This window comes from Delphinus delphis, chromosome 12 (assembly GCF_949987515.2).
Source record: "Delphinus delphis chromosome 12, mDelDel1.2, whole genome shotgun sequence".
Lineage (NCBI taxonomy): Eukaryota > Metazoa > Chordata > Mammalia > Artiodactyla > Delphinidae > Delphinus > Delphinus delphis.
The window spans coordinates 16,182,938-16,198,712 of NC_082694.2; the positions used below are offsets into that span (position 1 = coordinate 16,182,938).

At 44.6% G+C, this 15,775-nt stretch overlaps 1 protein-coding gene across 1 annotated transcript; it reads right to left on the reverse strand.

The window, feature by feature from the left end:
* Positions 1-557: 557 nt before the first annotated feature.
* TMSB10 (thymosin beta 10) lies at positions 558-1,624 on the reverse strand. Its single transcript, XM_060027728.1, has 3 exons — positions 1,483-1,624; positions 1,122-1,236; positions 558-845 (listed from the first exon to the last, which is right to left on the reverse strand). Exons 2-3 carry the CDS (start codon positions 1,219-1,221, stop codon positions 817-819), a joined length of 129 nt encoding a protein of 42 aa, XP_059883711.1. The 5' UTR covers positions 1,222-1,236; positions 1,483-1,624; the 3' UTR covers positions 558-816.
* Positions 1,625-15,775: the final 14,151 nt, after the last annotated feature.

The window sequence follows — 15,775 nt, forward strand, 5'->3', positions numbered from 1 at the left end:
AGGCTGTCCCCCACAGCTTCTCTAGTTCTGGTGTTGGTTCCTCCAGTTGTGATGTTCTTGCTGTTCTTTCCTTGGATCCCGCCTTTGTTTTTGTTCCAATGCCTCCTTTTTCAAGCTCCAAGAGAAAGCCTCTCGGGGAATTTGTGACCTCGCCCAATTTCCAACATTCCAGATTCAGTCATTTCCCCCTTTCTTCTCAGACTTTAAATCACTGTTCTCTCCTGGTGTTCACCACAACTATGAGGCCAGAGAAAACGGTGAGACCGTAAAAGCTTATCAAAAACAAATTCTGCTTTTAAAAAAGCATTTTCCGAAACAGCTTCCAGGAATGAAAAGTGGGGTTAAATTTTGCATGGATTGCAAGAGTAGGCGGCTAATAACCCGTAAAATCTTACACAGAAGCAGGGAAACTCAAAACTAAGAGATGGTCCCTGCAAGCCAGCCAATCCTGCGACCCCCTCCCCCGCTCTGCGGCAGGAACTCCGACTCCGGTGGCTGGAGCTCTGCTGCAGTGGCACTACCCACGCATACTCAACTAACAGACTCAGACCACGCCAGCCATGCCACGAGGTGTGTTTTATTTTCATTAATCATACAAATAATTTTCTATAATATCCCAGGGCAAACCGGAGAATTTGGCAGTCCGATTGGAGGGTCCCTTCAGAGACCCACAGGCCGGTGGCATCGGCACGGAGTGCCCGGGTTCACAGTGCAGCTTGTCGCTCGTGTCCATCTTGCAGGTGGCTCTTCCTCCACATCACGACTAGGGTCTCCAAGATGATGGAGGTGGAGAACACTCCAGGTTCTTAGGAAATTTCACTTCGCTTGCTTCTCCTGCTCAATGGCTGTGGAGGGCAGGAAGCGGGCACTGGGGGATGGGAACCTCTTGCAACCCGCCAACCGAGGCGCTTACAAACCTGGGCTGGGCGAGGCACCCACGAGGTCTGGGGATTAAGAAAGAGGCTTGGGGTTGGGGACAGGCGCCTTGTGCAACAGAAAGGGGGGCTGGGGCTGCCCGACGGGAGGAATCGGCCGGATGGGGTGCGGGGCTCGGTTCAGGCGAAGGGCGGGGTGGGGACTGGGCTGGGAGCTCGAGGACCCGGAGGCGGGGGCGGACTCACTCTCTTTGGTCGGCAGGGTGTTCTTCTCCTGCGTCTCCGTCTTCTTCAGCTTGGCCTTATCGAAGCTGGCGATTTCCCCCATGTCCGGCTTGTCTGCCATTTTCTTAAGACAAACCTAGCGGGCAAACCAAGGCGGTTGGCCCGGAGCCGGGGCCAGCGGCCCCCTCCGCGCTCCCCGCCGCCGCCCCTCGACGTGGCACTCCGGCCGGGGCGTTCCCGGCAGCCCGGAGGCCAAGGATCTGGGCGCGTCCCGCACCCCATCCACAGCCCTAGGGCGTGGCCGGCCGGCCCGGGCGTCCCGTCGGGGAAGGGCGGCTCCGACCCCACCCGGATGGGGCCTCCGCCCCAGAGCGCCGCTCACCGAAAAGTTCCGCTCCAAGCCCGCGGTTCCGGTGCTCTGACTCGCGTCGCTGCAGCAAGAGACAAAAGAGCGGCGCCCGCCCCTCGCCTTATATATGCCGCGCCCCGCCCCGCCCCTCGCCCGCCGCAGCGGGGGCGGCACCGGCGGCTGGGGGGGGCGGGGCCAGGGCGGGCGGCTAGCTTTCCCGCCGTGCCCTCCGTCTGGCTACCCGCCGGGCTGGGCGCGGCACTTCCCGCGCGCGGGGCCTCCTGCGCCCAGTGCCCACAGCTCTCCGGGTCCCCGGCGTGGAGGCTGCAGGCGCGGCCAGGGTGGGCGCCAGGCCCTCAGTTTTATAGGGTGCTGCACTCCCCTCTCCGGGAGTCTGCTCCTCACCCGCAGGAGGGGCGTGGGGGGCCAGCGGGGGAGGGGTGTATGGTTGGGTGTGGGTGTGGGTGTGTAGCGTGTCGTTGTGAGTATGGGTGTTCTGGCGTGCTCGCGCGCTTTGCAGCCGTCCCCGCTCGCAGGAGACACCCCACCCCTGGGCAGTCCGCGCGTCTTTGGCTTTTAGCACACCAGAAACCCCCCACCCCCACCCCCTTTTCCTCTCCTCGGGGAGGTGAACCCCTGCGGGGTCTCACACTAAAAGAATCCGAGCCAAGGGTCCGAGAGATGAAAAGACGGGGTGGGGGTGAGGGTTGCAGATAGGTTTCCACTGCTCCTTGCTCAGGTTGGGGGCCGGTTGTCTCCCTTCCCTGAGCTGGGCAGCTCCTGCAGGACCCTTGGCTGGTGCTCCCTTAGATGTTTGATGCAAGCATGGTTTGAAAGGCGGTGGTGAGAGCAGGCCGTCCCCAGGGCCTTGCGGTGTTCTTTCTCTCACAGGGCTCCTGGGGATGCTGTGTCCCCAGGTTCCATTTTTCTCCTTGAGTTAACCTTGAAGGTGTCCCTACAAAGGTTCTTGTTTCCCTTTTTAACCCATTATGGGAGTGGTATACTGCAACTATTCAAATCTTTCTTAGAAAAGTTGTATCTTCATCCTGTGCAACATCTTTAGTTCCACAAATGAACAACCCAGGAGGTGAAGCTGGTCATTGTTTTATTTGTCCTGAAGTTTCCAAATGTCAAGGAGTATTACCAAACACTTTTGATGGAAACATCCTAAGTTCTGTTCCATCCCTTCCTGATTTTAACCGCTTTTTTTCACATTCCCTCAGTGCGTTTGGAACAGAAGGAAATAAATTTGGGCTCATGAATTTGATACACCAAACTCCTTGTGTGACCTTGGGCAAGTCTTTCCTTGTACCTCTTTATATGTAAAAGAGTTTTGGCATAAAACTTAGATGAAGAGCAGGCATCAAGTGGAAGCTTAACATGGCAGCCCCATGAGAATGGCACACACACTTCATTAGTGTATCAGCCAACTATTGCCACAGTATGCTGTGTAACAAACTATCACAAAACTCAGTAGCTTAAAGCAGTAATCACTTATTCTCACTCACTCGCCTGCAGGCAGGAGCTGCTGGGTTGAGCTAGCTGAGCTAGCTAGGCTCACTGGATCTAGGTCTGCTCCACAGCTGTCTCATGCTCTGGCCCAGGATCTAGCTGGAGCTTGTTCTTCTCAAGGTGATAGGAAAACAGCAAGACGGCTGTTGCAAAAGAGAGTGCAGAAGTGTTGAAGTGTGTGTAAAAGCATGTCATGTCACCTCTTGTCTGTTAACATCCCATAGGCCAAACCCACCCTCAATGGAATGGAGAAGTATTATATTCCACCCATGGTGGGAGAGGGAGGTGACTGAACATTTCTTAAATAAAAATCCAACTTCACAGTCAGGCAAACAACCATAACAAACAACCTCCAAAGGAGGTTTATTCTCCATTCACGCAGCAACATTTTATGCTGTTTCTGTTCAGGCAGCTTTCCTCCATGTAGTGACTCATGTACCTTCTCTCTCATCTCTCCGCCCTCCTCTAGGTCCTGGATTTTTACTCCATCTAGCCAGTGGATGGGAAAAGAGAAGACAGAGGACTGCACTAGAGTTTTTATGGACCGGGTTGGAAGTAGCCTCCATGAGTTCTGCCCTCATCTCTGTGGCCTGACTCAGTCACATGATCTCACCTAACTGCAAGGGAGGCTGGGAAATGTAGTCAAGCTGTGTGCCCAGGAGTAAGAGCAGGGGTGGAGGGTCTTGGAGCTGTCTCTACCATACACGATTGAAGGATCTGCCAGACTTGAGCATGAAAATATCCAGACATCCAGAGACGTCGACTCTTTGGAGCGTCTCAGTGGCACTGGATTCCTCTACAGATGCAATGCCAAGTGTTATTTAGGTTTTACCTTCCTGGGTCCCACCTATGGCCTGTGAAGTTGTCCTAATTTGGACCCTTGGTGAAGTCCAATTCCAACTTCCTTTTATTTGGGAAACAAGGGAATATTGTCTTCTCGATACAGTTGTAGAGACACATGTTTCAAATATATCAAGCCTGCATGATTTCCAAACTAAGGAGCTCTAAGTAGACTTGCAGACATTCTTTATTCTCACTCAGTGCACTTCTGTGGCCCATCTCTAAGGAAGCAGGGATCCTCTCAGGCATTTGTTGCTTAAGAACAACGGTCAAACCTATTAGTCTCATTCAATCCTACGGGTGATGGTTTTAAAAGTCAGCATATTCTTTGACACTTGTCCCACTAATTCCTGAGTATAGACTGTCCTTCTTGACTTTCTTCTAGTGAATAAAATGTGGCAGAAATTATGCTTTTCGATTTATGAGCCACAGAGCTCTGCCTGACTCTCTCTCTGGGTGCCTCCACACTCTGAGAAAACCAAGCACCTCTAAGGAAAGGCCACTTGCAGGCATTCCAACCACAAGCCTCAGCTGAGTTCTGAGCCAGCATCAACCACTAAGCGTGCAAGCACGTGAGGTAATGCTGAGTAGAGCAGACACAGGCTGTCCCAGGCCAAATTCCAGATTCATGAGCAAAATAAATGTTGCAGTTTTTGTAAGTCACTAAGTCTTGGGAATTTTTGTTACGTAGCAACACAACCCATTTTCCCATGAGATAGAAAAATCATAACTTAGGGGTGCCAGGGTCTTAGGTCTCATTTGGGGATTTTTCCCTAAATATCTTCTATAATACTCACACACGTACTCTTCAACAGAGGTTTATCAAATGCCCACGGGGCATCTGGCAGTATTCTGGATGTGGAAGATAGAAAGATGATGAGACTCTTAGTGACAAGTCTATGTAGTAACTGAATGACTCTGAGTCAGTCAACAAGCTCATGCTTGTGCCCTGTGTTTCCTTATGTCTTGGGGCGTCATTTGTCTGACAACACATCAGCCTGCTGCTTGGAACGGATTGTGTACTGTTCACAGATGGTGTAGAGAAAGGAGGACCACTCAACTCCAATTACGTTTCCATCTTCATTGAGAAGGATGCACGGGAAATCGAAGAGCTAATAAGAGAGACCAAAGGGAGTCTTGATGACTGTCAATCTGGTGGGCGGGGGGTAGCCTTTGGAGATTTGCCATGGGACTCCAGCCCTCAGACCTGGCCAATTTGACGACTTTTTTTAGGGACTTGAATGGGGATGTAGATAGAATGCTGACTATATTAGGAAGGATGCAACACTGTAAATGCCAAAGCAAAGTGGATCCAGTGGAGAAATGGACAAAATATGATGAAATGAACCTGATCGGGACAGATGCGGAGCGTTCTCTGCCTGACCATTAACCCTGCAAGTACAGGGAGACGTCACAGGATTAACTCTCAAGTGTCAGTGAGATTTCTGGCTGTATGAATAAGCAGAAAGAGTTCAGTCCAGATTTCCTTTGAATGTTCGGAAGACATTTACTTCCGCTTTGTTTACTCCTTGATGAAATGCTCATGGGAGATGTTCTTCTTAGTCTAGATATTCACATTGTGTACCTTCTCGTTTCATTAAGAAAACTGCTTGAGCGTCCTCTCCTCAGAGAACCCTCCTTGACCACCCCTGACATTCTCTAAAGTTTTACCCTGTTTCATTTTTCTTCTTAGAATCTGATGAAAGAAATTTGTACATATTGAGGTATGGGGAAGTCATTCTGGTTTACACATCCGTTAACTTGAATTTGTGGCCTATCAGACGTACATTGTACATCTGTTTCAATTATTGAAGAAAAGGGCACATTGACCAGAAGTAAAGAATGCCCATGTTAAAAATAAAGATTAAATGCTTCCCTTCCTGGGACGCCAATGCTAGTACTTCTTCAATGAAATGACTCCCTTCCCAGGTGCCAAGGCCATACTGACTCGCTGGGTGTGTTCTGATCTATTTTTTTTTTTTCTGAAATCTTGAAGGAATGTATCCCTGACTTGTTTAATGTTCTTTGCTCTGACAAGATATAAAACTGTGCTGAAAGCTATGCTTCTCTGGAGTAGTTCCTCAGAGTTAACTGAGAGGCTGTCTTCTGGGCTATAGTCCTCAGTTTGACTCAGATAAAACTCCTTTCTATTCCTATTATAGATTGTTTATTGATTATTTCATCAACAAATCTATCTCTACCAAACATGTTATAAATTCATTTCTTTATTGTCTATCTCCCACACTAGGAAATGGGAGACCTCATTTGTCTCATTTACCACTGCGTCACCAACGCCAAATGCAATGCCTGATATATAATAAGTGCTCAATCAATATTCTTTGAACAAATGCATAAAATTCTTACCCAAAATGGAATAAGCCACTCTGGGGGAGGTGATGAGTTCCCTATCCCTGGAGGCATTCAATGAGGAGTGGATAGCCAGGTATGTGGACTGTGATAGAGATGATTCAGACCTTGGGCTTCAGTAGGTTCACAAGTGAGCAAGACTGCTTCTCCCTAGATGACCTCCCGGGTCCTTCTTGTGCTGTTATTCCAGGTGTGAAACAGCCTCCTTTTGGTTGTCAGCTTTGCCAGCCTGAAAATAGCTGTGTGACTCTCACACCAAGGAAGTATGGGAAGGAAAGAAATCAAGATGCGACGTCTCTGTTTTCCATACCATTCAAACACCGTTTCTCTTTGTAGGTCATGGAGTTTAAGGACTCCCCAAGATAAAATGGTGAAGAAAGTAAAGTGGGCCTTTGAGGTTCAGCCTCAGTAATGATTGTTCTGCTCTGGAGATGTGTGGATGAACCCCTAAATCAAGCCTGGCGGTTGCTGAGGTTGCCCCAGTGGCTAACAGTCCCAGTACAGTCTGGGTGAGGAAGTTATCGTTTCAGTTTTCACCTCTGGTGTTAGAGTAACAGTAATGAGGGCAACTAATATTTTTTTGTGCAGTTGTGGTGTTCCAGGCCCTGAGAGAAGAACTTTATGTATTATCTCACTTAAACTTCACCGAAACACTGTGAAATGGCACTATTTTGATCAACTCTGCTTTACGGGGTAGGCTCTGAGGCGTCGTCAAGGTCACACAGCAGGTAAATTGGCGTGGCTGGAACTTGAATCCACGTCTGATTCCAAACCCTGAGCTCTCAACCACGGCACCACCCTCACCTGGACCTTGCAGCAGGGTTTGTACCCTGCAACTTGGATCCAGATGGTTTATTTGTTTTGTTTGGCCACATTAAACTCAACAAAAAACTTAAGGCAATACTCAAACGTTGGAAGATTTCCAAGTTGAAGATCTAGCAACCCTGGGTCTATATTTTCTCATGGCAGCACCATGATTAGCAGCTGACCCCTAGAAATGGGGTATGTCAACTTCACTTTACTGGATTCTCCAACACTCCCTAATGTCTTTGCAGCATGGAGACCAGTGTCAATTGCCATGTATTATATATGTATGGGTGTTTTACTTATAATAGGTAAATATTTCTTGTTCCCAGGTCTCTATCTGTAGACATCAACCTTCAAGATGGCCCCTAACGGTCCTGCCTCTTGTTCTCACTCATGTCCAACCCTCCTCTATTGTACAAGGGTTTGTCTGTGTGACCAATGGCATGTGGTAGAGGAGATAGTATGCCATTTCTGAGATTAAGTTATAAAAGATGAATTTCTATTTGGTGCCTGACTTTCTCTCGCTTTCTCTTGTATCTCTCCTTCTAGGGGAAGCTAGCTGCCATGTTGGGAACAGTCCTAAGGAGATGCCTGCATGGTGAGTTTCTGGTCAACAGTCAGTGAGGAGCTGAAGATTGTCAACTAGTGAGCTTGGCAGTCGATCCTCTGGCTGCATTTGAGTCTTCAGAAGGCTGCAGCTGTGACGGACAATTCTACTGCAACCTCCTGGGAGGCCCTGAGCTAGAACCATCCAGCTCAGCCATTCCCAGAAACCGTGATATGATAAATGCTGTTTTATGTTGCTAAGATTTGGAGTAATTTGTTTCTTGGCAATAGAAAAACGAATTCACTATCAAAAGTGGGAGAACACGTGGATCAAAAGTGCCACGTAGTTAGAAAAAAATTAAGGAAAAGCATATGTGTCTGTGGAAGTAAAGAATATTTATATCGTTATGAGACCTGCCACTGTAAGAACTATGACTGATACACGGGAAAAAGAGAGGTGATGACATCTGAATGAACCAGGCCTGTCTCGCTTCTTCATACCATCCGCCTGGCCCCTTCTAGGTCTCTGAGTCTTCCAAACTTGCTCTAAAGCAGTGGTTTTCAAACTGGTTTTGACCTTGATGACTGCCCTCCCATCTCCCAAGAAGTACATTTCACACGGTGACCCAGGACTCACACGAGCACACACAAATGAAACAAAAGTTTCACCAGAACTGATAACTCTTACTGTGAGTGACGCCCTCTTTCTCTGTTCTATTCCTTTTCGTTTAAAAAATCTTTTTGTTTTGAAATAATTATAGACTCACAGAAAGTTGCAAGGACAGTACACTGAAGTCCTCTGTGTACTCGAGATAGCAACATCTTACACAACGGTAATCTTGTATCAAACCCAGCAAACTGACATTGGTGCAATTTATAGACCTTTTCCAGATTTCACCAATTATATGCACTCTTCCCTGTGTGTATGTGTGTGGGTGTGTGTAGTTCTATGCAATTTTATCACGTGTATAGATTTGTACAACCACCCCAGTCCAGATACAGACCTATTCTAACACCCTAAAGGGAATCTCTGGTGCTACTTACTCTTATAATCTCATCTACCAGCACACCACCCCCACCTATAACCCCTGGCAACCACTGATCTGTTCTCCATCTGCAAAATTTTGTCTTTTGAGGTTGGCTTTTTCCACTCATCGTGATGACCCTGAGATCCATGCAAGTTGTTGAATGTACCAGTGGTTCGTTCATTTTTATGTCTTGAGTGGTATTGCCTGGTATGAATGTATCACCTATTGAAGGTCATTTTGACTGTTTCCTGTTTTTAGCTATTAAAAATAACGCAGCTATGAACATTTGTGTACATTTTTTGGTACGTGTGGACATAAATTTTCATTTCTCTGGGATAAATGTCCCGGGGTGTGACTGCTGGGTCATGTGGTAAGTATATGCTTAGTTTTGTAGGAGACTTCCAAACAACTTTTCAGAGTGGCTGCACCATTTTACAGTCCCACTACCAATATATAAGAGATCAAGTTTCTCAGCATCCTCACCAGTATTTGGTATTGTCACTATTTTTAATTTTAGCTGTTCTAATAGGCATGGAATTATATCTCATCAGGGTTTTAATTTACATTTCCCTCGTGGCTCGTGGGGTTGAACTATCCCTTTACACTTTATCATTTCATTAAAATTACTAGTTGGGACCTGCCAATTTGATTTTATCACCCACTAGTTCGTCATGGCCAGCAGTTCAAACACTGCTGAAGTGGGATTATTCAATCATTGGCTTAGCATCTATTATTCAGAGATCATCCCCTTAACTTCTAACTTCTCCTTTCACTTCCACAACACATGCTTCTGCAATTTTATGTGTAATCCAGTTATCCTCTGGGGTCTCATGAAGACATCCTCTTTGATGCTTTCCCATGGTTTCTCTGAATTTTCAGGAATATTCTGCTCTTACAGTTACTTCCAGTCTCTCTGAATTTTTGGTCCACGCTGATGCATCTCCAAACATGGACAGCCCTTGGCCTTGATTTCCTTTTTTTGAAGCAACTATGACTATAAGGCTGGTGTGTGCAGCATTCCTTTTACCAGAGTTTTGTGGGTTAAGGGGAGGGGAAAAATCTATATTTTTTATGACACATCCTTGATCCTAAAAGCCCTCTGGGTGCCTTGGGAGATCCCCCACTCTGTGCTTTTCCTAGGTAGCCCCAAATTCCCACTTTCTCACTATGTCCTCTTTTCCATTTTCTGATTCCCTCCTTCTTCTCTCCATTCTTCCCTTTGAGAAATACCAACTCCCCTCTTTCTCTCCAGCAGAACAGTGTACTTGTTCTCTGCTACCTTGGTTTTTGCTGAAAGGAGATTTCTGGGCCTTTCTCTGTACCACAAGCAACTGATGGAGATATTCCTCTGAAGCTGGTTCCCTTCCTCAGTGGACTTTCAGTGTTAGCTGTTAAGATACCACTACTTGTGTCTTTTGACAGGATAGCCTGTTTTCTGTGTTTTCCTTTCATTTAAATGTTAAAGAATTATTTTTTTCCCCGAATGAATATCATCCCCCATCCCTGCTTGTATATATCTCAGTGGAAAGCCCCGAGGTCCTGGATTTTGCCTGGCCCTGATCTGTATGTGAAATCTGCTCTCTGCACCAGTACTTGCCAATGTGCTTCAGTCCTTTATTTTCTACTCCAGTTGGCTCAGTCTGTTGGGGCTGCTGTAACAGAATATTATAGACTGAGTGGCTTATAGACAGCATAAATTTATCTCTCACTGTTCTGGAGGCTGGGAAGTCCAAGGTCAAGGCGCTGGCAGGTTCGATGTCTGGTCAGGACGTGCAGCCTGTTTCATTGACAGCCGTCTTCTCACTGTCCTCACATAGCAGAAGGGGCAAGGCGGTTCTGCAGAGTCTCTTTTATAAGGCACTAATTCCATTCATGAGGACTCTACTCTCATGACCTAAGCACCTCCCAAAGTCCTCACCTCCTAATATCATCACATTGGGGGTTAGGATTTCAGCATATGAGTTTCGGAGGGACACAAACATTCAGTCTATAGCACCAGTGCTCTTAGTTGATAAAATTCTTTGAAAAGTCATTCTGATACAAGATGCATCTACCTAAAAACAAAGGAGGTTGTTCCTAAGGTTGTGAAATTTCAACCTCTGTGGCACGGTATTAGCCAGTGAAGAGGTAGGGGGCATACCTGGGATTAGGAAATGAAGAATAAAAGGACTATAGAGGGCTTCCCTGGTGGCGCAGTGGTTGAGAGTCCGCCTGCCGATGCAGGGGACACGGGTTCGTGCTCCGGTCCGGGAAGATCCCACATGCCGCGGAGCGGCTGGGCCCGTGAGCCATGGCCGCTGAGCCTGTGCGTCCGGAGCCTGTGCTCCGCAACGGCAGAGGCCACAACAGTGAGAGGCCCGCGTACCGCAAAAAAAACCAAAAACCAAAACCAAACAACAAAAGGACTATAGAAAAAATGAGGACATAGATTCTTTTATTTATTTTTTTTAAATCGATGGATAGTTGATTTACAGTGTTGTGTTAATTGGGACATGAATTCTTACTTCTTCATTTACTCCACCAAGATTTTTCTGAGCGCCTATGCTATGTCCTGTGAGTGACACAGAGATGAATAAGCTGTGGTTCTTGTCCTCGGGGATCATATAGTCTGGTGGAGGACACAGACCTGAAAAATCAACCTAAAATATCGGCTAAATGAAATAAGGGCAACGAGAGAGGAAAGACCACAGACATCACGGAAGAGGGATGAGCCTCCCTGTTGGGCTCTGTCAGATTTCCTAGAACCCATGAAAAATACATGACTCCTGTTTTAAGCCACTAAGCTTTTGGGCTGGATTTGTTACGGAGTAACTGGGACATACCGTGAAAAATCTCTCTCCCACCTCCAAGCCCCAGACCTCCCATTTCCTTCCCTGGAAGCCATCACTATTGTCAGTTTCTTGTGGAGATAAAAGCATATATGTACACATACCTACTCTTTTATTTTCACAAATGATAGTATATTGCTACACTCTCTGCACTTTACTTTTTTCCCTTACTCTGTCTTAGAGGTTGTATCATGCCAGTGCAAATACTGAACATTTAATTCTGAGAGTGAAATTTACATACAACTTCTATGTGTTTATCACTGTTCTAAGCACTTTACACATATTGACTCTGAGTCCTATGAGCAAAGTACTAGTAATTCCCCGTTTACAGATGAAGAAACTGAGGCACAGGGAGGTTAAATAAATCAAGGTCACACAGCTAGTAAGTGCTAGAGCCAGGATCTGAATCCTAGCCTTTTGCTTCCAAGTCCACTATTTTTAATTTTTCTTATTAAAGGCCGTATAAGATTCTATTATATGGGTGAATCATACAGTAATTTATACACATTGATTCACATTTATATTGTTTCAGCGGTTTGCTACTGCAAACTACTATCCCTAATGTTTACAGATCCCAGGGCAAGAGTATAAATGGAGACTCACATACCAAGTGTCTAAATATTTAAGTTATAAAGCAAACTAACATACTGTTAAATAAAATATATTTTATCCTCCTGCATAACAGATTCAATTTCATGATGTAATTTTAAAAATGTGACAAGTGATGGTTTTTGTATGAGTGAAAGTGGGCAAAATCTCGCAGATAATTGAATTTGCTAAGTCTTATGCAGGTCTGGGTGTTCTATTGATGGTCTGGGAATGTTTAAAAGAAGAATACAATTAAGACATACTAATAAAAACATTTCTAATACATTATTAGAAATTTATTCCACAATTTTTTTCCTGCTCTCACTTAAGCATAATTAGTGACTGTGTGGTTAACAAGATTTTTACATAACTTGTGTTCTATAGATGGTAATGACCTAAACAAAAATTAAAACGTAATTGTATTCAAAGTGTACAAAATTTAAACATACAGGCGATTTCCATTATTCAGGGTAGTTTTGTACTATAAAGTCGCCACCAATGCTGAATTAGTGAATATCAAACCCTTGCTCCAAGAAATAGAGTTAGGTTCCTGTAAGCCTATGGTCAGAACATTTTCATCAGCTGATCAACACATAAGCTATTTTTGTGTGTGTTTCTGTTGAAAGACAACTTATTTAGTATATATTGTTGATTCATTCACATTGAATGCACACAACCAACAGCATAAAATGCCTGGACAAAGCTTATGTAAAAAGTGCATTTTTCTCTGTAAGGAACATCACAGCTTTCTTACACTCAGGAACAGTAGTGCTGCACTTCAGCACTCTGGTCCGGCCATTTTAAACAGTGAAATCACCAACAAAAATGAGAAAAACAAGGTACTAAGTAGACTGGAAAAAAGGACACATTTATAGTATAAGAGCAGAAATAAGGAGGCAGAGTGTTGCCTTGTTTGGCTTCCGCTGGGAAGGTGTGTGTCGGGGGCTCAAATACTCCAGCACTCTGTGCATGTCTTCATATGACTACAAAATTGCTGTGAGCTTGATTTGGGGGTTAAAAATAAACTTTAGCAAGTAGGTAATTCTCAACTATGGTATCCATGAATAACGAGGATCCACTTTATTTTCATCAAAAAATGTGAATGCAATTAGGTAAAAAACAGAAAAATTAAATTTCATATATGTTTTAAACAGGATATTTTCTTCTAAAATAGTAAAATTATCTAGTATTCTAAGGCAAAATACAAATCATTTTTAATAAATTTCAAAATTATAAATCATTTAAAAAATTAAAATTTTTGTAGGTGTAATTGAATTCAATGAATAATTTTATAAAAACTAAACTATTTGTAGTTCTGGCATTCAGCATCCATCTCGTGGCCAATGGAAAGAACCTGTATTTTGCTTCATAAGTCCAGACCTACACATACACAAATTAAAGAATAATATGAGCCGTTTACTATTGCAAAATATTCCTTAGCTGCATATGCAACTGTTGGGAATACTGTGTTAATTTGTGAGCGATTCCTGCAGCTGCAGGAATTCCTGTGCTAATTTTTGGAGGCACAGACTGGAACAGGAAAAGAAGCAAGAAAATGGGCACTTGGTACTCCTGGGAATCATCATTAAGCAAGAATCTATGAGAGAAAAAGTTTGAGTGACAGAAGAGCTTGGGTAAATGTCTCTATCACTCCAATCATCCCCAAACACAGAAGCACATCATTTTTGGTGCTGTCAGCAGCACAGCCCACAAAGCTCCCTGACACTGAGGCGCGGTCACCCTTTGCTTCCGGGACACAGAGCAGAGGAAGCCTGTGCTCAAAGTTTGCATGGTGTTTGTGTGTGGAGGGGAGTCCACTAAAATGCCAGGTCCCCTCGCCTGGGTCTGCTGCAAGGGACCACCACAAACAATGATGCAAATGAATTAAAGCAAACAAAACCTGGGCAAGCGTCTGTGTAGGATAAATTCTCTCTGCTTTTTGAATCAATTTTGTAGTTGTCACAATTTTCATTCATTTCTAACTCCTTTTTAATTTGCATAATTTCTAGAAAACTGCCCCCTTCTGCATACTGTATTTTTTTATCCTCCTCCTTAAAGAATATGTGAAATTTCTATTTTCTTTTTAGTTAATTTGCTCATTTGAAAATTCATATTCTTTTTCTGTCTCTTTTATGTAATGTGTTACTCTTTGGCTTGGAGCCAAATTTCTAAGCTTCCTCCCGATGAAGCCTTATGAAAAGCCAATTACAAGCTTTACTGGGAAAGGAGTAATAATTTATAACAGGCAAGGAGAAAAAAGGTTTTTCTGTACCTCCAGAAAGGAATGTGGTAAATGTGTGCTTTCAGGCAAACCCCTCTTTTCTGATGAAGGTGTAGATATATTTATGAAGCACCTCAGACAGCACCTCAGGACTCAGGAGACCTGGGTCCAAGTGCTGGTACCATTATGTACTAGCCCTGGGTCCTTGGACGGTCACTTCATTCTCTGAGCTTCAATTTCCTCATCTAAAAAATGAAGATAGTAATTGAGCTCTCATGATCAACTATCTGAAAGAATTTTGTAGGTGAGAAGTATTATATGAAGGGGAGTGGTTCAACTACTTTGGTTCATTTTGATAATTTTCCTGCACTATGCTAATTACTTCTCTGGAGTATTGTCTGAGCTAGTCTCAGTATTGTTCTATTTTTGCATTCCATTGTTGCCCAATAAATGCTCCCAAGCTGAATATGAATTCTTCAAAAGAGGTTTCTGGACAGGTTAAAGGGACAGGGTCATTTGGGGCATAGTGGTGATTGGTGGAAAAAACTGTCAGAGTCCTGAAGTTAAAATCAGATGATATCTGGGATTGATTGGAAAATGTTTGCCAGGAAGTTAGGGGAGGTTTCTAGATACAGAAGTGGGAGGGGAGCCACCTACTTTATTACCATTTGTATTTACATAACAAAATACCACAGACTGTGGCTTAAACAACAAAAATCAATTTTCTCACAGTTGTGTACACTAGAAGTCCAAAACCAAGGTGTGGGTAGGTTTGGCTTCCTCTGAGGCCTCTCTCCTTGGCTTGTAGATGGCTGCCTTCTCACCGTGTCCTCACATGGTCGTCCTCTGTGCACGCACATCCCCGATGTCCCTCTGTGTGTCCATATTCCTTCTTCTTATAAGGACACCAGTCAGACTGAATTTGAGCCCCACCCTAATAACCTCATTTTAATTTAATCATCTCTTTCAAAGCCTTATATCCAGATACAGTTATATTCTGAGGTACTGGGGGTTAGGACTTCAACCTATGACTTTGGGGAGGAGACACATTCAGCAGATAACACCCACCAACATTTAAATCACATGTCAGTACAGGTGCCAAGTTTGGTCCAGGACAGGAACTCTGACTCCTAGCTCTCTTGTGAACTGATGCAAACATACGAACTTTTGTCCCCAAAGCATGGGCCAATACATGTTGTAACCGGTTGAGTAAACCAGGGAACCTTTACCTGGGAATCTGAGTTTCACTTGCCATGGCTCATTCTTTCATTTGCTCCTGTATTTATTCAATAAGCATTTCCTGGTGCTGGGCAGGGACTGGGCAGCAGAACAGGTGCAGGATTTTCCAAGGCATCTTGACCTCTAACCTTGAGATGTTCATGGTCTGTAATGGGAAACAGACTCGTAAATAAATAGATATGATGATGTGTGATGGATATAACAGGACGAATCTACACCAGATTCAGTGATGACGTGGGCTGGTCCACATGGCTGTGGACACTTGAGCTGAGTCTTAAGGCATGTGTAATGCCACTAATAATAGTAGCTGATATTTATGCAATCTTTTCTATGTGGCTAGTTTGGTGCTA